This window comes from Misgurnus anguillicaudatus, chromosome 8, assembly GCF_027580225.2.
Source record: "Misgurnus anguillicaudatus chromosome 8, ASM2758022v2, whole genome shotgun sequence".
In the NCBI taxonomy this organism is placed as follows: Eukaryota; Metazoa; Chordata; class Actinopteri; order Cypriniformes; family Cobitidae; genus Misgurnus; species Misgurnus anguillicaudatus.
In genome coordinates, this window is record NC_073344.2 from 43674747 (window position 1) to 43701659 (window position 26913).

The window sequence follows — 26913 nt, forward strand, 5'->3', positions numbered from 1 at the left end:
TCGTCCCTGTCTCATTGAGAATCATGGAACACTAGTTCTATAAATTCCTAAGACCGACGTAGAATTTACACCTGTTGCACCATCTAGACGTAGTGCACATACCTTAAATTAAATCTTACATCTAGTAAAGGGTAGGTGTTATTATAAAGTCTTGTCTTTTTTATATGGCAAAAATAGAAATAATGAAATGTGATGAGACATTGGCACATGTAATGCACAGGATACGTGAGCAGTGTGCTTTTGTGCATGGCAGAGTTCATAGAGACACCAAAAATTTATGATATCATAAAATATATAAATATTTACAAAGACAGAGTAGAGAATTGATTAAAAGCTTTAATTTAATTTCATTTTAATCCAGAGCTGTTAGAATTAATATCCAAATTATTACCTTTTGCGCAAACGGTAAAGGCTTTCATTTAGTTAATGTGCAGATCGTGATCGATGGGTGTGCACGTGATGCACGTATGTTGAGGGTGAGTGCACAGTTAAACATGAGGAGGGAAAGCTCTCTTGTCATCTATTAGCTGGCGGCAGTAAGGGTAATCATAGTATAATCATAGTAAAAGGGAATGTTGTCTAAATATCACTGCAGTTAAATGCATACGTGGGGACGTGCATCATTTACAATGAGCATAGCTGTGACTGGTCGTAGTTTCAGATGGTGCAAAAGGCTTAAATATTTTTCACAATGTTGGACATAACTAAGCCTGCCGTAGGCCTTACATCCAACTTTTTTATGTCTGGCTAGTACAACTGGCCCAAACTCTCTGAAGAAAACGTGTTACAACAAATGTTACAACTTTTTGTGTCATCTGTTGACAAAGTCATGATGGGATGCCATTTGAAAGCTGCAATTGCAGTTCTCCTCTACTAAAATCACGAGGAGCTGTGTGATATCAACCATGATTTAAGTTAGTCTGAGCAGAAGAAAAAGAGACAAAGGCATTAGAAATGATTAACATCAGTATGTTAAAGGAATAGTCTATCCTTTTGCCATATTAAACTATGTTATTACCTCAACCTAGATGAATAAATACATACTTATCTTTTTTCAATGTGTGCACTGTACAGCGCTTTGTGAATGTGTTAGCATTTAGCCTAGCCCCAATCATTTGTATGGTACCAAAAAAAAAGGTTTTATTCTGTGGCACCATACTTATTGGAATAACTCCTCATGTAACAGTCTTTAAATAGGGAAAACATGGAAGTGTTTGGTGGCTTCCCTGTTTGGTACCATAGGAATTAATGGGGTTAGGCTAAATGCTAACACATTCACGACGCGCTGTACAGTGCACGCATTGAAAAAAGATAAATATGTATTCATTCATCTAAGTTTAGGTAATACCATAGTTTAATATGGCAAAAGGATAGACTATTCCTTTAACATACTGATGATGCTAATTCCTTTAATAGTATAAACCAGTGGTTCCTAACTTTTAACATGGTCATCAAGGCATGATCCAAAATTTTAAACTGAGAAAATGTATCTCTTAAAGAGCACCTATTTCATTGCTAAAACAAAGCTATTTTGTGTATTTGGTGTAATACAATGTGTTTGTGTGGTTTATGGTTAAAAAAAAACACATTATTTTCCACATACCATACATTTTTATAGCTCCAGATTTCAGTCTCTTCTATAAACGGACAGAGTTTTGTACAAAACTCATCAATTTGAAAAGTGCTGTGTTCTGATTGGCCAACTAATCTGTACATTGTGATTGGCCTGAATACCTCTGATGTCAGTCAGAAATGTGACGCTCCTTCCCATGTTTGAAAGATCTGGTCACAATGCAATGCTAACAGGAGTTAACTTATAGGCTGTTAGTCCAAGTGGGAGGAATTATCATAATGTTGGTCTAGTGTTTGTTGTAGTCCGTGAAAAAAGATTTATGTTGCAGACAATAACTTGCATAATCATTTACTTTTGGGTTTGTACCTTTTGCATATTGTAAACATGAACTAATACACACTTAGCCTGGAAAAACCCAGACAACTTCCGCCAAATTTAGATTTGCTCTGCAAGTAGTTTGGCAAAGAGGCCATTCAAGAAAATTTCTAATGCAGAGAAATTGCGGCACCAATCAGAAACGTTGGAGGCGGGCTTTACTCGATAAAGACAGCGCAGCAGCAATGGTAAAGCAGATTTTGAATCATTATACTGATGGATGCAGTTGTGAAACATCACTCGTTCTAATCAGCTATCGCGTCTGTTTTAAGTGATTGAAACTTTTCCTTTTTTTTAAAAATCCGAGCAAAGAATAACACCTGAAGACTTCATATCTAAAAAAAGATGTTATCGCTGTCTTATCGACTGGATTGTCGGTAATAAGTCTGATGTACTAATTTGCAACTTTGATTGCAGAACGAATATGTCTTAGTGAGAGCCCTCTGGTAGTGGTGCATACGTCATCCCCTTCATCGCTTTGATTGGTTTTAGATCTAGCCAATTGTGCCCAGAGGCATTTGAGTGAGGTCCATTGGTGACGCTCTTTGGAAATTATTTGTCTATGAAGCTTTGCCAGAGCATAACTCAGTTACTACTGAGAATGGTCTGGTTTTAACCTGGCTAATACACATTTACAAACCAAAGGAACTGTTAAAACGTGAATTGGACAATAGGTGGTCTTTAATAATTGTTAAAACACACAAGTACTGTTTCAATTTACTTAATATAAGACAATTTGCTTCGAAAATTATTGGTTGTGATCTTTCCTCTATTGATGAGATTTATGTTTCACGTTTGGAGAAAAAGGGATTAATGATCCTGAAAGATCCCCTACATCCAGCTAGTCACCTCCTTAGGCCTCTTCCTTCAGGTAGACGCCTTAGAGCAATTAAAACTAAGACTACACGTTTTTTGAATAGTACCTATTGTAGGATTGTTCATGCTCTCAACTCTTCTGCAACTGTATTTCATTCCTTATAATTGTTTAGAAATATACAGTTGTATATGTATGTGTATGTAACAATGTATTTCAATGTATTGTGGATGAGCTCACCAAGAAAATTCCAAGGAATAAATCTTTGGCAATAAATAAATAAATAAATAAATAAATAACTTGTAAGAAAATCAAGATTGATAGAGAAATACTATTTTATGGTTGTTAAATAGTGATATATACGTTTTCTAGTTTGTATAAGACAACATTTATTATTATACAGAAAATAAAATTTTGATTATTTATAGGCTAATGTGCGGGTTTAAACATTAGATTTCTGTGTGGGTTTAAATGTAGAATGATGAAAAAGTCATTATTTCTTCTACCTCATTTACTGTATATAGTATGACAACTATTATAAACATCTGTTTCACTTAACAGTTATTCAGGAATGGAAGTAGTAATTATGCTTTACAAGCACAACAGATAAGAGTTTCAAAGTCTGGGTGTTAGTAGTATATAGAGTTACCCAAAGATCATGATTCATGTCTGACCTGCTCCCTGGCTTTGTGCATTAAAGAGAACCGGGTTTCGCGTGTTATGTTGAAAAACATGATGATTTTGATGACATGTCGTCTGAACTGCGGGTGTGTTTAGTCTGTGGCTGCGTCCGAAAACTCTAAATTGCTGCCTTCTGAGGCAGCTTTCCAAGGCAGCAAGGCATCAAGGCATGTCCGAATTCAATGTTTGGTTTACTTCCTGTCTCCTGAGATACCTATGCGTGGACGTACATTAAGAATGTGATTGGTCGAGTCCGGTCGAGTTCGAAAAAATAAAATGGCGGCCAAGGACGGGACTGGACCACCAATTTAGTGTAAATAAAGGTATATTTGTACTTTTTACACCTTTTAATTGCATTTCTAGCGAGAAATTAGTATTGTAGTTTTCAAATATGTGATTAGTTATCACAAAGGCGCCCTCTGTTTAAATTTCAAACACGCTGCCTTAGAAGTGTGTCCGAAAGTCTTTCTCTGAGCTACCTTCATGCTTCCGAAGTCATTTCCTCATGAGGCAGCGAGGCAACGAGTCACTGCCTTGAGTTTTCGGACGCAGCAAGAACCTCTAGGGTCAATGATCTTCCTCTTCGTTTGATTTTATGGCAGGTTGCGAAACAACTTCATAGGTGCATACCGCCACCTACTGTGATGGAGTGTAAAGAGATTGTATACTTAGATTACTTACTATATATAACTATATTCTATATTACATATTTTTTAATCCACTTATCCTAATAAATCTTATGATTGGTCAGCATCGCATTCACTGTTGCCTTTCAAAATAAAGGTCCCTTTAAAATTATGTTTAAAATTATGTTTTGGTTCTTGTTTTTTAACTGAATTGTCTTCAGGATAGCTCTCTCTACACCCCTCTACTCCACTCCAAAAACACAAAAAATCTATGTAAAAGGAATCTTACCAAAATTAATTCATAGAACACAAATATAGGTCAATGCATTATAAAACAAAATAATCATGATGATTCACAAATATATAGCCACTCTGAACGCAGGTAAGGTAATTTGGTGTTCTGATATGGGTGAAAATCATGAAGACATTGTATTACATATCGTGTCATGCTTGCAATTGCATCCAAAAACATAAAAAATATAGGCCTATTTATAAATAATTTGATATATATGTAGAGGATATATTGATGGTCAGTTTTTTTAATTGAGCTGGTCTGTACATCATATGCTGCTGTATGTGTTTAGCATCCTGCTGAAAAAAACAATAAAACCATTACAGAAAATTCTAATGGTTTCCATTAAAATACAAATAGGACCCATTAGCTTGTACCATTAAAACCACTACAAAATTCATTTTTGTAGTGTTTTGGGACATTTAATGGACCCACCAATAGAACCAATACATACCACTAGTGACGAACAAAGACCCATAGAGATCATTAGAGTTTCCAATAGAACCAATAAAATTCCCATTAAAACCAATCAATCCAATAGAATTTCTGTGATAGTGTCTATTGTTTTTTTAGCAGGGTAGTTATAGTGTGTTAGAGTAGTGTCTAAGGCATTGTCATGTTAAGGTTATTTTTTTTACATCAGGTGTGTTAAAATTAGCTTTTCAAATAATTCAAAAACTAATAAAGTTACATCTGTAAGAAAATGTTATACGTGAGGGCTAAATGAGTTTATGACCCACACACATCTTAGGGTGTGTGTTTGTGTGTTAATTCCTAACTCATGTGATATTTACTCCTGACCACTAGGGGAGCCGCAATGTTTTTGCAGAGAGTACTTTTTCCGTTGCTAGAAGAAGCCATTTTCTTTCTATCCCTGTAAAGGTAAGACTTGAGTTTTCTTCCAATGTATAATCTTGCTAATCCGTATTTATTAGTGGTCATCCATACAATTGTTATGTATTTTTATGTTATTTCATATGTTTTTTAGTTGTATTAGGCAAATCAGTGTTATAATCTGCTGCTTTTAATATGAGGCCTGTTGTGATAATTTATCGATTTATTGCACGATTAATAAACATGACCTCTGTGATTTTTGGAGAGGCTATATTGCAATAGTGTTTACATGTATGTTTGATTGCATAAAAATGAACATCATTAGCATTTTAGCCGATCACGATCGCCTGTGTCGTTTCTGCCTGTGTCTACTGTCTGTCTCAGTAGCACGTGCAGCTCAAGGTCCAGAGAGGATCATGACAGGCTAAGAGAAAGCATTGATGGAGCTGTAATTTAGTCTTTTTCTGATGAATTCACATAGTTTAAAACAAATTAACCTAACTGAAATTGATTTCAAAAGTAATATGCATCTCCGGCATAAATGATATGTGAAGAGAGGAAATTAATGTTAACAAGCTCAGATGTCTATTTTGTAAAAAATAAATAATTAAGTAGGTCAAAATGTAAAGAAATTGACATTCCCTTTTAAGCATGTGTTTAAAAAGGGATAGTTGGAAATTTTAATTGAAAATTTTCATCATTGTTTCAGTCATTTACTCACACTCATGATGTTACAGAACTGCATTTTTTTCTGATAAACATCAAGGAACATTTGAGGAATGTTTGTAACTAAATCGATCATGAGCCACATTCACTTCTATGGTAGGAAAAAAGAATACTATGAAAGTGAGTTGGGTTCATGAATGATTTGTTTACAAACATGAGAGTAAGTTAATGATGACCAAATTTTCATTTTTGGTTGAATTATTACTTTAAAATTGTGTAACACAGCATAGCTGACTAATTATTTTTTGTTTGGTTTTTATGTTAAATGGTGAATCAATGGAAGCAGCACTGAGGTAAGTGAAATTTCACAACTAAAATACTGTTTAATTAATAGAAGGTATGCATTGACTTCTGCATTGAGTTTCTCTCTGGAATATGCACTTCTCAGCCATATAGATTGGCAAAACAGCGTACTGCATGAGTAGGTTATTGCTGGTTGCACATTGTACGCGTGAGCAGCATGTAAGCAGTGCATGTTTTATTTTCAGTGCCCATGATCACAAGTTAGAGCATGCACACTATTAGCAGTAGGGACGGGCATTTTACCAGTAATTTACTATTCGAATATTTAAGCTCATAAAGAATGAATATTCGTTTATTTAAATTATGTGTATTAAGACATAAGTGTTTTGTGTTTTTCATTTGTCATAATTTCACAGAAGGCTTATAATTAGAAAATATACACCACAAACTAAGCTTATATTCTGTATGTGTGTGTGTGTGTGTGTGTGTGTGTGTGTGTGTACTTTTAAGTTGAAAACGTTGTAAAAATAAACATTTTTAAAATCTTCTTTAAAAAAAAATCCTACAGAAAGAAAGGCGTTTAAACCCCGTGCAGAGCGAAGTCTGAGTCGAATCCTTATTTTCAAGTCAGTCGTTACGAATTCATTACTGTTTGATCTTACATAAATTATATTATACCCTAACCCCAAATCTAAGCGAAGTTTAAAGTTTGAGGACTTCACAAAGTAGGCTATCATCATTTAAACAGACTTAAAACACCAAATAAGAGCATGGAGCAAACAAAAAAACACATCTACATAACAGACTGCTTGGTTGCCATATGAATATCTTTTCTGTTTAGTTTGACATGTTTTTGTGAAGAAAGACAACCAAATTTAGTCTACCTGCTCCGGTGAGAGCCTATTCTTCTCACTAGATAGAATAATGCTGGGGCTGCGGAGACAACTCTGCCTCGTGGTGGTTATCCGGTAAAAACAACAGATGGATCTAACAAGAATATCTGTATTTAACATTATTTTACTAATAACGTAAGCTGGATCGAAACCTTATTGCTGACTTTACAAAGTTACAAGCTTAATTTAACAACATTTCACAAAGACGGAGCTATATGCTTTTAAACAACCATGTGCAGTTATCCGGTTTATTTTCTAAAGAGCACCGCATATAATAAATGTTTTCAGTTTCATTTTATTTTCCTTATCTGTCTCGTTATTAACAAAATAAAGTAGACTATATAACAGGAAGTTTACAAATCTCTCATGATGCGCTGATGAGGGTGGTGGAGAAGCACGTCTTAATAACACGTGTGTCCAAATACGGCGCGGACAAACCCGGAGTTAAAACAAAAAACTTTAATTTGTCTGCAAGTTTAATTGCTGAACAATCAGAAATACATACAAATAAATGTTCATGTATATTTTACATTAAAGTCTGTAAAAGACAGTATAGATGAAGTGAAAAGGCATTAAGTAAGCCGTTACCCTTTGGTGGCACATTAAAAACCAACAAACATTCGGATAGCATTTTTTTAATTCGAATTATTATTGCAGATCAAATATTCGAACATTCGTGCCCATCCCTAATTAGCAGTGCTGCAATCGGGCTCTGTTGTTGATGCGCTGCTCATGATCAAATAAAGTGACGGTGCATTATTTATGGATTAATTGCTCGTGGATTGATGTGAAAGTTTAGATTTTTTTAAGTGACCTTTTCTGTATATAACATAAATATGCCTAGGTGGCACAGATGTGTGTCTTACGTTATGAGATAATTAAATGAACTTGTTACTAAAAACTGTAAATAAAATTTAAATAATGAACATAATTTTATTAAGCTAGAGAAAACAGTTAATGTCGTTGTTTATTTGTAATGAATCAAGATTGGCATACTGTTAAATTTCATCTATTTTGTCCTTGTTGTGATTGAAGACTTGCTTGTTGTACCAAGTAGATGTTGACAGGTATTGGATTTTGCTGATAATGATTAATAACCAAATTTCAAAGATTTAAATGTTATTTGCCTGAAGAAAGTTTGTGCTTTCAATGTAAAAATAAATAAAAATTACAATCATCAACATATACCATATCCTTTTAAAGAATATTGATCACTTAGTTATGTTTTTCTTAACAAAAAATATAAGATTACTTGATCAACAATTGCCAAAATATTTTTTCATTACAGCCATTTTAGAGAGAATAAAAAGATGTGTGATTTCAGCTGAATAAAAGATTAATATTTTGTGAACTAAATTTTATCTTTTTCTGTTGTTTTTCAGAAGACTTTCAGAACTCATCTGAGGTATGTCATGTTAAACCATGATTTGTCATTGACTATGTTTACATGCTTTAAATATTTGGGTTTTGGTCAGGTTAAGGTCGGGTTTCTGAAACATTTGGAATAACCCGTTTACATGCGTGAGCAGAGAGAGTTACCCCTGTATACATGGAATTGGCAATATCCCGATGTAAACTGTGATTGAAAGGTAAATGCGGTGATTTTGTGTGGCTCACTTGCGCGCAATGCGGTTTTACCGCCTTCATTTACTAAAATAAAAGTATTATTTAAATCCAGAACAAGCTGCACCGATGTAGAAGCAGCGTAGGCTAAGTTACATGTCTTTCCTTTTTTGAGAAAAAGATTAACAAGCTATACTAGCCTTCAGCTAAATATATTTAAAAAAAAAATATTTGAAGAACAATTTTCTAACAAGAAGGTTTTTAAGTGCAAATTTACAGAGCATCGGTAAATACAGAACACAACAACTTATTTTTGTGAATTTGAATTAAAAATGAATGTAATACTATGCTATTCATATTTCGTTAAATACAGTGAATATGTGAAAAAAGTGAAAGATGACAGAATAACTGTATAGCGTCGTCTGCATCTAGATGCAGTTTGTAAGATTAAAATGACTTTGTATGTGTGTTGATCAGTTAAATTAAAGCGCCATAATATAACTGATTTCTTACCAGCATTAAAACCACTTAAAATAAAAACCTTAGGTTTTTTCTTTGTATACAGCGTCCGCTCCGTGGATAAGGATGTTGCAATAACGCCGGTGGCTGTATTATTAACTGAATGAAAACTTGACTCTTACCTGAACATGTAGATATAAAGTTTTTCATCAACAGTACCTGCGTGAAACATTATAAACATTGATGATCATCTGCCGACTCGACTGTTTCTGAATGTTCTCACTCCGCTTAATTAACGGCTTTTCGTTCTACCGCGTGAGCTAAACATTTTTGTTCTGTACTTTTTTACTTGCATTTATTTCTACATATTTTCGGCCAAGTAACACTCAGGATATAATGTAAGTTATTATAGATAGCATATAAGCTTGTTCTGAAAGGATGACAATTATAAAAATGATCTATCCAGCTTAATTTAGCCAAAATAATGATTTATTTGTTTTCATACTTTATATATGTTAATTTATCTAGTAATATATTATTGAAAAAACCATAAATAAATATTCATTGCCTTCTGTAAGCTATTGCATTCGTTTTGTACATTTATAGGTGCATAAATGCTGTCTAATTTTAATTTCTTTAAGACACGGTTGTGTTCTCTATTTACCGATGCTCTGTAAATTTGCACTTAAAAACCTTCTTGTTAGAAAATTGTTCTTCAAATATTTTTTTTTTAAATATATTTAGCTGAAGGCTAGTATAGCTTGTTAATCTTTTTCTCAAAAAAGGAAAGACATGTAACTTAGCCTACGCTGCTTCTACATCGGTGCAGCTTGTTCTGGATTTAAATAATACTTTTATTTTAGTAAATGAAGGCGGTAAAACTGCATAGCGCACTAGTGAGCCATGCAAAATCACCGCATTTACCTTTTAATCACAGTTTACATCGGGATATTGCCAATTCCATGTATACAGGGGTAACTCTTTCTGCTCACGCATGTAAACGGGTTATTCCGAACGTTTCAGAAACCCGACCTTAACCTGACCATAACCCGAATATTTACAGCATGTAAACGTAGTCATTGTGAAATTACAGGCAATATAGTGAGCTCATGTTACGGTTACCTTAAATCCATATAAAGTTTTAAAGGAGAACACCGCCATTTTTCAGTATTTTACAATATTCTTACCTCAACCTAGATCTTTTATCAATGCGTGCACTTTTAATCTTTGTACCACGCGTGGTGAATGTGTTAGGATTTAGCCAAGCCCAATTCATTCCTTAGGATCCAAACAAAAGTTTTATTTTGTGCCACCATACTTACTGGTGTATCTACTCATGTAACAGTCTTTAAATAGGGAAAACATGGAAGTGTTTGGTGGCTTCTAATAGGGGTGCACGATTCAGAAAATTTCACGATTCGATTCCGAATTTTAGGCTCAAGATTCGATTCAGAATCGATTTTCGATTCAAAAATGATTCACACTATGTAAATGTAGTTTACTTTTTCCTATGTGACTGATTGTAGTAGATATACAATTTTAAAGAAAATAAACACAACAAATTAAATGTAGTTTGATATTACTTTATGTCTTTATGCAAAAATAAAAACTGATATGAAGCAATTAGATGACCCCTTTTATCAAACTCTATTAAATACAATAATATACTATATTAATGATAGACAGTGCAGGTCTATAGATTATAAATGTAATAAAGGTGTTATAATGATTATTATTTCTATTAGATAGAGCAGAAGCAGGAAAAGTGCCTCTCTTTCTATTTCTCTCTTGCCGATTAAAAAAAAGCAAAATCCACTCATTTCAGATTCAAAAGTCTACTTGCTGTCCCAGTGACAGGGGACTTTACATTACAGCTTTGCATTTTGTAAATCTTGAGTCAGCTTGAGCTTTGCTCGTTCATTGCAATAGGTTTTAGAAAATATATGGTTTATTAATAATAATAATAGAAAAGAGCTAGCTTTAGCGCGGTAGCGCTCATGGCCACTCTCCGTTCGACTCGGGTTTTACACACAATATTAATCACACTCGGGACCCGGAGTAATTAACTATGACTGGCCCGGACCCGAGTGACCATTTCAAATACAAACCCGGAACTATATGGGCCGCGGGTGCTCCGTGAAGTCTCTTCTAATGGTAAAACTTTGCTCAAGTTCAGAAACATGAAGGATACAATGTGACACAAGCTTGTTTGCGTCGCATCTGTAAACGCACACCGAACTCATGTCGCACACAAAATGTCATTATTAAAGAGTGTCATCATCATGGAAAAACAAAAAAGACAAAATTTGATGCCAGATATACTTGGGCACTTGTTAACCTGGGCAGCGCTGCACAGCAATGTGTGGGGAAACACTGTGACAAGAGTGTGCAGGCGTCAGTGTGACTTCGACGCGCCATCTATGTGAATACTGAGATCAACTCATTTCAGGACGATAGTAACACGGCGTTAAAAATATATATATATAAATCATATGTGAATCGATTTTTTTGCACACCCCTAGCTTCTAAATTCATCCCTGTTTGGATCTGATGTAATCAATGGGGCTAAGCTTATTCATGAAGCGCTGTACAAAGATTAAAGGGATACTTCACCGATTTAGCATTCAGCTTTGTATCTGTAGAAACCCGGCAGTATTACTGAATGACCATGTTTCCCTCACTCATTTCCACCTGAGAGGAGAGATATCTGCATTTTGGTTCTGCAAAAAAGTCCTCCGATGATGTAATATGACGATTTTTGCAAGATAGGGATGTATTAATTTGTCTATGTTGAAGTAAGAACATAGAAAAATATTGAAAAACTATGCTGTTTTCTTTTTATTATAAAATTACATTTACATGTAAAAGATGTCACCTGAGTGTGCACAGGGGAATCAAACCCAAAACTATCTAAAGATTTTGGTTGCACCTCAACTGTGGCACAGTTTCTGTAAATATAAAAGCAACATGGACTAGGGTGCCCACTTGTTTGAAGTTAATTAATCTAAACATGTTCTTGTAGCCTATTCATCAGGACCACGTGACGTCACTGTGTGTTGTTGCCGCCATTTTTGTGTCCGGTCACAGCTGCGCGCTCTGCTTTACTCTATGGTCACAGCAGTCACGACTACGAGATAAAGATCAATAAAAACACTCCGAGGAGGTTTACAACAAGATTAAATTTGCTCTGGATATGTTGTGATGGTGGCTGTAACAACAGTCGTCAGAGGAACCCCGAACTACAATTTTATTCTATTCCAAAGGAGTTAAATCGGCGGAATAAAGGATTGCCTTCAATCAGAAGTTACCAAGGATAACTTAAATTGTTGCCTAATATTAAATAAACAGTAAAAACTTCAAGTAATTCAATAGTCAAGTAAACAGTAAGTGATGATAATATAAGAAAAGAGAAACAATTTTAATTTATTGTTAAATAAATATAACATTAACTCATTCACCGCCAGCCTTTTTGAGAAAAGTTGCCCACCTGCATTTTTGTGATTTTCACAAAATTTTCACAAAATTTCCTTGCAGGAAAAATTATTTTCTATAAATATATAAACATACAAATTATATCAAATTAAAGAACACACCCTCTGCTTTCAAACAAACAATAAACAAACAAACAAACAAACAAACAAAATGGGGAAAAAACGTTTCATTATATATTTACTTTTTCCACTTAATTTAACCACTGAAATATGGATATTTCTCTTCAAAAATACAACATTTTGAGCAAAAAGCTTAAAAAATTGCGTTTTTTTAAAAGGAATTTATGTTAGAGATCAGACTCAGAATGACTATCAAACATAAAGGCATTTAAAATAAATCTTAAAATCTTTTTAACATCCGTTTTTGATAAATTCGTTTTGGCGCCATCTGGTGGATAAAAGCGGTATTACACGTTCACTTTGAAATTCGTCCAGAAAGGCATTTTTATTAGTTAAATATGAACTCATAAATGACGAGATAACTCGTCAATGGCGGTGAATGAGTTAAGTAGCAGATTGTTTTTTTATTAACATAACAGCTGTCACTTTAAAAGCTTACAGTAATGGATTCATACATTCTAAAACACTTTTCCCCTAAACTTTACACTTTACACTTTACACATAACCTTTTTATACACATTGATATACGCCAATGGACATTTTGACTTAATTATGAGCGTATGTGACCGTCAAAGAATGAAAGATCACAGCTCTGCATGTGCACGTTTGTTCCCGCTGAGATGCTAAGGACAGCAGACTTTATTTTGTGTCCCAGCAGCTTATTTTAGAGACTACAAAACAATAAATTGTAATACATTATGACATTGCTTTACCAGATCCTTGCATATGAGACAGCAGGTGCACCAAGCAGGTTTCATCATGAGGACTTTTCATGTGTGTATCGTCATCATGAAAATAATGCATTATAACTTACCATTAAACTTAGAAATATAGTAGATATAATGTTTTTATGTGTACTCAGAAGATGTGATTTTCTGTTAAATATTGGGTTTCAGGGCTGTTAATGATAACAGGATACAGTATGAAATGAGATTATTATTTGCGTTAGTAAATTAAAGCCAAAAATATTCACCAAGTTATCTACTCTATTTATAATGACAGAGATATTATATTTAATTTATTTTTATGAGACACTTTTAATTTCTGAAAATATTTAATACAGAATATGACACATAATTCAGGACATTTTGTTGATTTTGCGCTCTTCCGTGATCACGCAGAACTGGAGTGACTGACTGGCAGCCGACATCTAACTCCACATTGCATAATTAGTATTTTGTCTCTGGTAAACTCTCAATTACACTAATAAATGTGACCATTTAGTGCATTAGATATGCTGTGTTCGCTGCCGAAATGAATTGTGGGTTCTTCATTTCAATAAAACGCCTGTATGAGATAATATGCAAATTTGATTAAATAACTTGTTGTAATTAAGCTATAGTATTTTTGTTTCGATATTTTATTTATACTTCTTTTGTATTGTATTTAGGATAAAAAAAATTATATAGTTACCATAGAAAACATAAAACTTTTCAGTTTATATTTAATAAAAAAGATAACATCAAGTTGTTATTTTTTTATTGTGTACCGGTTAAATAAATAGTTTAGATTAGTATACTTGTGTGGATGTAAACATAATTGTAATGTTGTGGAGAACAGTTTTTGAATATAAGGAATTTACACCTGTTATGGGTACAAATATAAATTTTATGAAGTTCATGCTCATATAAAGTTGTAGTAAATATTATGTATAACGAACTAGCAAGTGAAGTTATACAGTAAGCACAGTATTTAACTGATTATTTTCCTGTGTGTTATGTAATTGCAGATGCCACGAGGAAAGGGTTTCCGTCGCTCCCAGGCGGCAAAAAGGAGGATTGCTGACCGTTATGCGGTCGGTTCCTCCATGGACTTGGTTGAGGTTGTGCAACCTCTAAATAAAGAGGCACCTCCCGACAGCTCTGTAACACAGAGCCCTGACACTGAGGAAAATGACATTGTCAAAAGTGTTGCCAAAAGTGTTGCCAAAAGTGATGTGGAAAGTGATGTGGAAAATTATGTGGAAAATTATGTGGAAAATTATGTGAAAAGTGACTTTGAAAATTGCCGTAAGGCTGCTGAAAATGTTCCAATGTGTACCAAATCTCCAATGTGTACCAAAACTCTTCCAAGGTCTAAGAAAACGTACTGTGATATTGTGAAAACTTTGCATGTCAATAACTCTGATCCATTTCTTCTGAAAGTTATACAAGGTTCCTTCCATCAGGGTGATGAGCGATTTGGTTTCAACCGTAACAGACAGTGTGCAGTAAATAGCATCACAGCCATAATGATGAGCAAGCTAAAGAATGTGCTAACATGGACGAGAGAGGACCTGAATGCTGTTCTGATGCAAGGAGATGAGCTGTACACATCTATGCGACTGCAGGGGAAGATCAATGATAACACGGGCCGGGGACATGTTTCTGTTGCTGAATTGCCAACCGTGCACACACTGCACAACACAATATTTTCAATAAACCTTGCCGAATCTTTCTCAGGTGTTATTGGTGTTGATCTATATGATGAAGCTGTACAAGATGTATGCATGCCCTTAGATGAAGCGCTTCAGAGGACACTATTAATTGATGATGCATGTTTGTTAAATATTAAAGACTATATTTGTGCCGTAATAAAGGCAGGTACAACATATGTTGTAGTTGATTCTCATTCTCGTAATAGTAAAGGTATGGTACAATATAACGGAACAAGTGTAGTAGTATACTGTGATGACATATATGTGTTATTTAATCATGTTAATAATCTTGCAATGTCACTGAATGCTCAGGGAACCCCATTCGAAGTGACGGGTGTGAAAGCATCTGTAATTAGTAAGGATTCAACTGCTGAGACAAGTTCTTGTGAGTCTGGTCAACAAAGCAGCATTTGTCAAGTTTCACCTAAAGCAACTAGTGACAATAGTAAGTGTATTAAAGGTAATGGTAAACAAATGTGTTCAGACAGGCCAGTAACACTGTGCAAACTGAATCAGACGTACGGGGATTCCAATGAGAAGAATAAACTACAGGCTGAACCAAAGCTTACACATGTGAGCAAGTTGTGTGATAATTTATCAATGGATGATGTCATTATTTTAGAAACTGTAAATACAGAGTTCAATTTCAAACCTTTAATTTCCACAGATCAGGATGCTTTATGTAAACGTTTACAACTGACTAATGAATACAATGGTGTACAAGGTAGGACTTTGTGTTTGTTAAGAATACCGTGTAAAACAAAGAGCATCAAGGCAGACGGTAACTGTTTTTATCGATCAGTAGCACACGCAGTATGTGGCAATGAAGAGAAACACCTTAAAATAAGACGTGCAGTTGTGAAACATCTTGAAGCTAACAGTTCTAAGTTTGTGAGGTATTTAAGAGAAGAGTACAGATCAGTAAAAGATTATGTGACACAGTGTAAAATGTATTACTCCGGATCTTGGGCCACAGAAATTGACATTTTTTGTACGGCTGATTTGTTGAAAATAAATATATTCACCTTCAATAATGGCAGATGGAATGTGCATGCACCCACTGGTCAGTCATTTACAGATAATGCAATTTATTTGAACCACTGCAACAGTAATCACTATGAAGTTGTTACATGTGTTAAAAATCAGGACAATGTTTGTGCAGAAGCATGCAAAAGTGTAGGAGATGATAATAGCATTAAACAGTGTTTACGAAAAAGAAAGTCAAATGAACCAATTGAGCACCTCAAAAATAAGAGAGAACGTGTAAGATACAATAGTGATAATGAATTCAGACAGAGAAAAATACATAACCAAAAATTTAAATATTCTGAAGATGATTTATACAGACAGAGTAAGATTAATAACTCCAAAACGAAATACTTGGAAAATAGTCAATACAGACAGAATAAGATTGACAAGTTCAAAACGAAATACTTGGAAAATAGTCAATACAGACAGAATAAGATTGACAACGCCAAAACTAAATACTTGGAAAATAGTCAATACAGACAGAATAAGATTGACAACGCCAAAACTAAATACTTGGAAAATAGTCAATACAGACAGAATAAGATTGACAACGCCAAAACTAAATACTTGGAAAATAGTCAATTCAGACAGAATAAGATTGACAACGCCAAAACTAAATACTTGGAAAATAGTCAATACAGACAGAATAAGATAGACAACGCCAAAACTAAATACTTGGAAAATAGTCAATACAGACAGAATAAGATTGACAACGCCAAAAAGAAGTATGAAAACAGTGACTATAAAAAAAAGAAACTTAAAAATCTCAGAGATAAATATAAGACTGATTTAAATGTACATCAATCAAAGTGTGAAAAATCAAAGATGAAGTATTCCACAAATATTAATTTTCAAAAATATGTTAAGCTGTATTCTAAGACCAAGTATAAATCAAATGAAGCCTTTAGATCAAGGTTGTGTGAGTATTCCAAACAAAAGTATTACAGAAATCTAATATTTAAAGCAAAGCTACGCCAGTATTCTTATAAAAAGTATCATGAAACCCCAACATTTAAAGCAAAGGTACGCCAGTATTCTCATAAAAAGTATCATGAAAACCCAACATTTAAAGCAAAGGTACGCCAGTATTCTCATAAAAAGTATCATGAAAACCCAACATTTAAAGCAAAGCTATGCCAGTATTCTCATAAAAAGTATCATGAAAACCCAACATTTAAAGCAAAGCTACGCCAGTATTCTCATAAAAAGTATCATGAAAACCCAACATTTAAAGCAAAGGTATGTCAGTATTCTCATAAAAAATATCATGGAAACTTAACATTTAAGACAACTGTTTGTGAATATTCCAAGCAAAAATATTATAGTGATGAAAAGTTTCGCATTAGTAAAATACAAAAAGGATGTGCAATGTATGCAAAACAGAAGGAAAGACACAATGATATTGATTTCACTATTAATCTGTTTCGTCAAGAAGTCAGTAGAGGCCCAGAATGTGTTTGTTGTGTATGTCATCGTTTATTGTTCAGAAAACAGGTTATTGAATGTATAAGAGATTGTTATGAACAAAAAGGACACAAAATAGCTGATTTAAGCAAAAGATGTATCACACTCAAGTATTTACATGCATGTAACAATGAATGTAAGTCTAATTGTTATTTATATGGCAATTTGTCATGTAAATTGTGGATTTGCTATACATGCCATCGAAAAATCCTTAGAGGAAAACTACCTGAAGAGAGTGTTGCCAACAATATGCATTTGGTGGAGATTCCAAAAGAATTAAAATGTTTAAATTCATTGGAACATCATCTAATAGCACTCAATATTCCTTTCTTACGTCTTCTTTGTCTGCCTCGGGGTCAACAGCGAGGTGTTCATGGGCCTGTCGTCTGTGTTCCAGTAAATACTACAAAGATGACCAACATTCTTCCACGAAATGAATGTAATGACCATATGATAAAGATTAAACTGAAACGAAAATTAACATATAAAGGTCATTATGAATATAAATATATCCACACAGATCATGTAAGAAATGCTTTATGGTATCTGGTAAAACACAATAAACTGTATAAAGATGTGGAGTTTAATGAGCAGTGGGTCAACTCATTGAGTGAGCCAGATGTTACACAAAGTAATGCTAATGATGGAATGGATGATGATAATGTATCAGATAAAAGTGGTGATGAAGTTGAAGAAGGTGAAGAATTGGAAATTCAGACAGAAGAAGATTTAAGTTTTATTGCAGAGCAAAATGGTCTTTTGTCAGACACATCACTACAGCCTGTTGATATTGGTTCAGAAGTTATTGATCAGCATTTTCATGATGTACTAAATGTAGCACCAGCTGAAGGTAACAGTCCTGTTAGGTTGTTATCAGATAAAACAAATGAGGCAAAGTGCTTTCCTGTTCTCTATCCGACCGGTGGTCCAACATTTCATGATGCCAGACCAGAAAAAATCACATTGACAAGATACCTGAATGCACGAATACTAAATGCTGATGGACGTTTTGCACAGAACACAGACTTCATTTTTTATGCACAATATATATCAGAAGTTGATCAAATTGTATCTAATGTCTCAATTGCATTACGCAAAGGTTATGAGAAAGATGAGTTATCAAAGGTATCACCAGATATGCTGACAAATTCTGATAACTTACAAAAAATACTGAAGTATAATGAAGGATATAAGTTTTTGAGACCTGTCAGAGGGACACCTCCCTATTGGATGTCTACACAGAAAGATCTCTTTGCACTGATTAGACAACTTGGCATACCGACTTTCTTTGCATCTTTTAGTTCTGCGGATCTGAGATGGCCTGAAATGATGAACACCATTATTAAACAAGAGGGTAAACAAATCATTGTTGAAGAGCTTGAGTGGTCTGAAAAATGTGCATTTTTGAGACGAAATCCTGTCACTGCAGCGAGGATGTTTGATCACAGATGGCATTGTTTTCTGAAACATGTCATTATGTCTCCAGCTGAACCTATTGGTAAAATAAAAGATTATTTTTATCGTGTTGAATTCCAACAACGTGGTTCTCCTCATGTTCACTGTCTGTTTTGGGTAGAAAATGCTCCAAAGCTTAATGATGATGATGAAGCTAATGATCCTGTGGTTGCTGATTTCATTGACACATATATCACCTGTGAGACACCACCAGAGCAAGACACTGAACTCTTTGAAATAGTAAACAGTGTGCAGAAGCACAGTACTAAACATTCAAAAACATGTCGCAAGAAAAATACAGTATGTCGTTTTAATTTCCCAAGACCTCCGTCTAGTCGTACCTTTATTACAAGAGCATCTAATGCAGATGAGTCCAAAGGGAATGATGACGATGAAACAGCAAGTGCAATTATAAAGAAAGTTAAAACTGCATTAAACTCTGATGTGAATTTTGATTCAGTTGATGCGTTTTTTTTATTTCTGGGAATTGATCAGACTGTGTTTGAGAAAGCATACAACAAATGTTCTAAAAAGAAAAGCATTGTCCTGAAAAGAAATACAAAAGATATTTGGGTAAACCAGTATAACAGAGATTTATTGCGTGCTTGGCAAGGGAATATGGATATTCAGTATGTCACAGATGCTTTTTCTGTTGTGGTTTATATTATAAGTTACATCACAAAGGCTGAGCAAGAAATGGGACTGTTACTTCAACGTGCACAAAATGAAGCTATGAATGGCAATCTTGAAGCTAAAGCATCATTAAAACAATTGGGAAGTTTGTATTTGCACAGTAGGGAGCTTTCCGCGCAAGAAGCCGTGTACAGACTGACAGGCATGCATTTAAAGGAATGTTCACGTAAAGTACAATTCATTCCATTAGGACCAAATCCTGTTAAGATGAGTTTGCCTTTGCATCTACTACAAAATAAAGTGGAGAACAGCCAGTCTGATGATGAAAGCAGTTATTGGATGACAAGTGTTGTTGACAGGTACAAGAACAGACCTCAGACAGAACCAATGAAAAATCTTTGTCTTGCCAGTTTTTGTTCAGAGTACAGAGTTTTGTCAAAATCTGAAGTTTCTTCACAAAAGCAAGTTATTAAACTCAATAATAATTCTGGTTATGTGAAACGAAGGACACGAACTGAACCTGCAGTTGTGAGATATCCAAGATTTTCACCCACAAAAGATCCAGAAAAATATTATCAGTCATTGCTTCAGCTTTTTCTACCATATTATGATGACTGTCATCTTAAGCCTAGCAACTATGTGACATACGAGGACTTTTACAACAGTGGTGTCATAAAAATTGGTTGTACACTGCATAAAGTAAAATCAATTGTTGACTGCAACAGAGAATTGTTTGAAAAGGAAAGTGACAAAATAGAAAAAGCTAAACAGCTTTTGGAGCAGGATATAGATTTAGAGGATGCTTGGGCTGCAATATGTCCTGAAACTGAAAGACAGCGTCATGAATGTATTGAAATATTGAAGAATAAAGTATTACCTGACGATGATACTCGGGAAGTGATTCCAGATCTTACAGGTAACCCTCAAACTGTTTGTACTATTGAAACCAACCACACTATGCCCAGAGATGCTGCATTGGATTTACTACGGTCATTAAATGAGGAGCAATCTGCTATATTCTATAAAGTCAGGAAGTGGTGTCTACAGAAAATACTTGGACAGAACCCTGACCCTTTCAGATTATTTATTACTGGTGGAGCAGGAACAGGAAAAAGTCATTTAATTAAGGCAATACACTATGAATCATCCAGACTATTATCTCAGTTGTCTGAAAATCCTGATGATGTTACTGTGCTTTTAACAGCTTCAACAGGAGTAGCAGCTTTTAATGTTGGTGCTTCAACTATTCATAATACATTTTCAATTGGTGCAAATGTCAGATTGCCATATCAGCCACTCGGTGATGAAAAATTAAACTCTTTACGTGTGAGCATTGGTAATTTGCAAATCTTGATTATTGATGAAGTCTCTATGGTTGACCATCGTCTGTTGTCATATATTCATGGAAGGTTGCGACAAATAAAACAAACTGGTGATTACTCTCTATTTGGAAAAGTCAGCATTATTGCTGTGGGTGATTTCTATCAGTTACCGCCTGTAAAGGGTACTGCTCTTTATTCTGATGCAAAAGGAGTAAACATATGGGAAAACAACTTTGAACTTGCTCAGTTAACCAAAGTTGTAAGACAAAAAGATTCAGCTTTTGCTGAGATGTTAAATCGTCTGAGAGTACGTAAAAAAGATGAATCACTTACAGCTACTGACATTGCTACACTGAAAAAATGTGAAACAGGGGAGAAATGTAATGATCTTCACATATTTGCTACAAATGCCGAGGTTGATAAATACAACATTGAAAGACTACATGAATGTTGCCCAGATGCAATTAGTATAAATGCTCAGGATTATATCAGAAATTCAAAAACTGGAAGAATGGAACGTAAAGTTGGATACCACACAAAAGTTTTCAACTCATGTTTGTCTAAATATATTTCCTTGGGTGTTGGAGCAAGGGTTATGTTAAAGAAAAATATTGATGTTGCTGATGGTCTTGTTAATGGAGCTTTTGGTACAGTTGTCCATATAAGTGAAAGTCAGAAAAAAGGTGAAGATAATGAGGATTTACCATCAGCTATTCATGTGGAGTTTGATAATCCAATTGTTGGAAAAATTCAGAGACACAGAACACGTCAGACATTTTCTCAAAATTCTACTGTAATTAATGTACAAGAAGATCAAGTAACAAATGATGGTGGAATAAGAAGGCAGTTTCCACTCAGATTGGCGTGGGCATGTACAGTTCACAAAGTGCAAGGACTTACAGTAGATAAAGCTGTTGTATCACTTAATAAAATCTTTACAGCAGGACAGGCATATGTTGCATTGAGCCGTGTGAGATCTCTTGATGGACTGATTATTGAGGACTTTAAAGATTCTGTCATATTTTGTAATGACAAAATTCAGCTGGCATTAAAAGATATGCCAAAATTAACTTTGGAAAAGTACACTTTCAGTAAATCACTTGGTACATTTAGAATAGCACTGCTTAATGTACAAAGTCTGAAAGCTCACTTACCGGATGTTACATCACATACAGTTTTGATGAATGCTGATTGTATTTGTTTGACAGAAACATGGTTAAATGTTAATGACCAAGAACCACAGATACCAGGATTTGTGTTCAAAAACAACCCAAGAGCTAAATGTTATGATGACAGCACTGCACTTTTTACTGAATTTAAACAACAGAGAGGAGGTGGAGTTGGAGTTTATTTTTCTGAAAACATTGAGTGTAATATCTTTGTACCTGAGTGTTGCAACTTAGAGTGTTTGTACTTTGTGGTTCCATGTGTCAATTTGACTGCTGCACTTTTGTATAGGCCTAATTCATATAAAACTGATTTGTTTCAACAGCAACTATTACATGTTTTTAATGAGATGGAGAAGCAACCAGGACAAAAGATAATCATGGGAGACTTTAATGAGGACATCTTTACTTCTTCCACAATTTTGAAAGTAATGGGACGACATGGATACACTCAACAGGTACAAAATTCAACAACAGAAAAAGGTACACTAATTGATCATGTGTATACAAAAGATATGGAAGGTGTTACTTTTGAAATTGTACAAACATATTACAGTTATCATCACGCAATACTTGTTACATTAATGTAAAAATACATAGACACTTTATAGGCTACTTAGTTGTCCTATATGTCAATTTGACTATTGCACTTTTCTATAGGCCTAAATTATATAATATAACTGCTGTTAAAACAATAAAATTTTAAATCGTAATTATATTAAAATAATCTCCAAAAATATTTAAATATTTCAGGATTTAATATATGTTTATTTATACTTTATAAATGAACGCAAAACATGAATTCAATAAATCTAGCCACAAAGATATATAGACCATGTTTATGTGAATGATTAGAGTTATAACTATATTCCGCCACTTATTAAATAGGGGCTAAGGGAGGACACAAACTATTGGCGGCTCCCTGGGGCAGGGTAGGGAGTGGGGCAGGGTAGGGAGACTGGGTTAGCTGGTACAGGTGTTGGTTGATAAAGGGGTGAATAATGTGTTATAGGTTGATTAATAAGTAATTATAATGATAACTAGTAATTATTGTTATAGTCATTCAAACTTCTACAATGTACTAACATAGATTAAAATAATTAGCTCTTAAAAAATATTAGATTACAATAGATAAATTAACCAACTGAACAAATGAACAAAACTTTTAAAATTGTGTCAACCAACCCATAAATCCAGTTGTTTTTGAAATGTACTTTGATTAGGGAATGTAGATACGTTTTACCTCATTTATTTATGCAGTCTTATTTTAAATGTTATTTATGTGTTTTAATACTTTATTTTTTTCCTTTTGTTTATATTTTTTGACATCTTATTTCACAGCTATGACATAATCTACAATGTTTCTACATTATACATGCAATAACTCATTTTTTACAAGGGTCATATCATGTGGGAGTGTGTTTTGAATGAGATGATTTATGAAGGTATGAATGAGCCTTCACATTTGAGAAGAATTTCAACTTCATTATGCCAAAACAACTTTTAACACTACAAAGACAAAGAAAAAACAAGAAATTGCATCATATGACCCTTTAATTAACTTAGTTATTTTTATTAAGCAGTATTACGTTATTGTTTGTTTACAATAAATAATTTACAACTATTTTTAATGGTATGCCAGCTAACCCAGTTCTCTCCATTTTTTTTCTTTTTTTTTTAAATAATTCCACATATATTACACTTGGATCAAGATATTTGTATACTATAATTGAAAATCGCACCTATAGGAAATTGTTAAACATTAGTAGCATCTTTTGCAAAAGCAAATTTTATGTATAGTATTTATTTTATTTTTAATATAAAAACTTTAGCATAAAAGCTATTTTCTTCCTATCATATAAGTTGAACTGTGTCACAGAAAAAAAATGTTAAAATGTTTGTTGTGTGGTTAATTATGCCAAGCACTAACACAAAAGATTTTATTTAATATAAAAAATGCACAAACAATCTGGAGTTTAAGGACAACTCAGCTTATGAACCTCTGTTCAATAAGTTTCTCCATTTGCTTAAAGCAACTGAACTTCCTATTTCGTAATGGTTGTTTTATATTCAACAGCAGGAACTCTATTCAATTGACAAACAATCTGGAACTTATGTACAAATCAACTTATGAACCACTGCTCAAAAGGGTTCTTTATGAACAATAAAACAACAGAGCTTCTTGTCCAGTAATTGTCATTTTATATCGACCAGCCTTTTCAATGGACAAACAATCTGAAACTTCTGGACAACTCAGCTTAGGAAGCATTGCTTAAAATGGTTCTTCATGGACATTATAACAACTGATCTTCCTGTTTTATGATGTCTTTTCATATTGACCAGCAGTAACCTTTTTCTGTGCCCAGACAATCTGAGTTTTATGGACAATTCAGCTTCTGAACCTGTGTTCAAAAAGTTAATTCATCTGCACTATATATGCATTGGAACATATCTACAAACAATCTGGACCTTATGGACAACTCAGCTTCTGAACCTCTGCTCAAAAAGTTATAAGAACAGTGATATTTATTCCCTAACCTGCCGGATTACAAGAGTACTGTACACACTGCTGAAAGTTGCTGATGAAAAATCATCTTCAAAGACACTTTATGTAAGTATAATTGTTTTTATGAATGATGTTTTACATTAGCATTTCATTAACACATTCATATTTAGTATGGCATAATAATTAAATATTTGTTAATGTTGAAAAATTAAAGTACTAAAACAGCACCTTATCATTTAGTATCTGATAAACAGTAGCACAGAGCAGTAACAGCAATAGGACAATAAGTTCACTTTATTACTTAACATATCATAAAACTGAATAGACTGTTAATGTATGTGTATTTTTGTATTTCTTATCATTAAAATAGCTTAACATAATTATAGAAAATATTTGTTGTTTTGTTTACCCTGTAGAAATGAAAAGCTTGTCAATTTGATCAAGAACTCTTATGAGGGCATGGCATGCAGGGTGGTTCATGAAGGACAGCTAAGAAAGAGCTTCCAGGTAAAGACAGGGGTGAGGCAGAGCTGTCTACTGTCACCGTTTCTGTTCCTCTTGACCATAGATTGGATAATGAAGTCTGTCACTGACGGAAAGAGGAACGGTATTCAATGAACAATGTGGAACAAACTGGAGGACTTAGAATTTGCAGATGACCGTGCCCTCTTGTCACACGGCCATCAGCAAATACAGGAAAAGACAACAAAACTGCTCTGTGTGTCAGCACAGGTTGGACTCAAGATCAAAAGAGGAAAGATAAAAATTCTTAAAGTGAATGCCACAAGTCAGGAGCCAGTGATGCTAGAAGGGGAAGCCCTGGAAGAATTGGACTCTTTCACATACCTCGGTAGTGTGGTGGACAAGCAGGGTGGAACAGAGGCGGACGTTAAAATCAGGATAAGAAAAGCACGCACAGCATTCATCCAGCTTAAAAACATTTGGATTTCAAAAGAAATTAGCCGCCACACCAAAATGCGCTTATTCAACTGAACTGTTAAGGCAGATTTGCTTTATGGAGCTCAGACATGGAGATTTACAAGGACAACTTTAAAGAGGATCCAAACCTTTGTCAACGGATGTCTGCGAAGAATCGTCTCAATCCACTGGCCCAAGATTATATGAAACACTGATTTGTAGCAAATAACTTACCAGTGTCCCGTTGAAGGGGAGATTGTAAGACGGAGATGGGCCTGGTTAGGCCACACTCTGCGAAAACGGACAGATAACATCACCAAACAGGCACTCATATGGAATCCTTAAGTGAAAAGAAACAAGGGAAGGCCAAGAAACGCCTAGCGCCGTGACCTTGAAGCAGACATCAAAGTGACTGGCTTGTCCTGGGGCGAACTGGTCAGATTAGCACAGAATCGAAAGAGCTGAAGGGAAGTCGTCGATGGCTATGCACCAGGAGGTGCAATGGGCCGAAGTAAGTAAGTAGAAGTGTATAGTGCTCTGAGGACATCACATGAGGAAAATGACACACAGCTTTGACGACATGTATCCATATTTAAAGCAAATTACAGAAAAGGACAATTTCCAAAAATGGTTTATCACTGCTTTTGGGGACTGTAGGAAGCCCTGTCCCAAATCCGTTCCAGTTTGTTAATGGTCCAACCTTTCTCCACTGCCGTCTACTCAACCCTTAGTCTTCTGGAGAAAAAGACTTGTATGTAGAATGATGTTCATAGACTACACTTCAGCATTTAATACCATCATCCTCCAATAGCTCATTCACAAACTGGTTCAGCTTGGCCTTACCATCTTGTTATGCAACTGGCTGCTGGACTGTCTGACTGTGAGTCCTCAGGAAGTATGTGTTGGCAGTAACACATTTAGCACTGTCAAGCTTAACACAGGGGCTACACAAAGATGTTTGCTTAGCATCTTCCTATTGAGTCTGCTCTCCCACAACTGCATTATCTATTTAGCTGTATTATCTCATTAACAAAATAGATAAGATAAACTACAGGAACTAGGTGAGCCTGTGTCTGGACAAGATGAAGCTGATTTTTGTTAACTTCAGGACAGTGTGTATTCAGAATGGTTCTCTGATCGAGTGACTAGCAAAATTTACTGGGTGTAGACATCACATAGGACCTCTCCTGGACTGACAACATGCATTACTGGCCAAAAAAGCACACCAGCGAATATACTTATTCCACACCAGTCACTATACTTATCCCACAAAAAAGCCAGAGTCCTTAACCCCATCATGCACACCTTTTACAG

General features: G+C 34.6%; 1 protein-coding gene and 1 long non-coding RNA gene across 2 annotated transcripts in view; one reads left to right on the top strand and one right to left on the bottom strand.

Annotated features, from left to right (window-relative positions):
• LOC129450975 (uncharacterized) overlaps positions 1–26913 on the bottom strand; it is a 415333-nt gene that overhangs the window by 201911 nt on the left and 186509 nt on the right. The gene's annotated exons all lie outside the window — the stretch shown is intronic.
• LOC141365943 (uncharacterized) lies at positions 5244–25299 on the top strand. Its single transcript, XM_073870954.1, has 7 exons — positions 5244–6214; positions 8440–8462; positions 14420–16871; positions 18174–18449; positions 19176–19316; positions 19938–20046; positions 25098–25299. Exons 3-7 carry the CDS (start codon positions 14420–14422, stop codon positions 25297–25299), a joined length of 3180 nt encoding a protein of 1059 aa, XP_073727055.1. The 5' UTR covers positions 5244–6214; positions 8440–8462.

Excerpts from the sequence above, each read along its gene's own strand:
- LOC141365943 (XM_073870954.1), top strand. The coding sequence starts at position 14,420 with ATGCCACGAGGAAAGGGTTTCCGTCGCTCCCAGGCGGCAAAAAGGAGG. Across the intron at positions 16,872-18,173 it reads CAAAAAGAAGTATGAAAACA|ATGTGGAGTTTAATGAGCAG; the intron begins GTGACTATAAAA and ends AACTGTATAAAG. Across the intron at positions 18,450-19,175 it reads AAATGTAGCACCAGCTGAAG|AAAATGCTCCAAAGCTTAAT; the intron begins GTAACAGTCCTG and ends TGTTTTGGGTAG.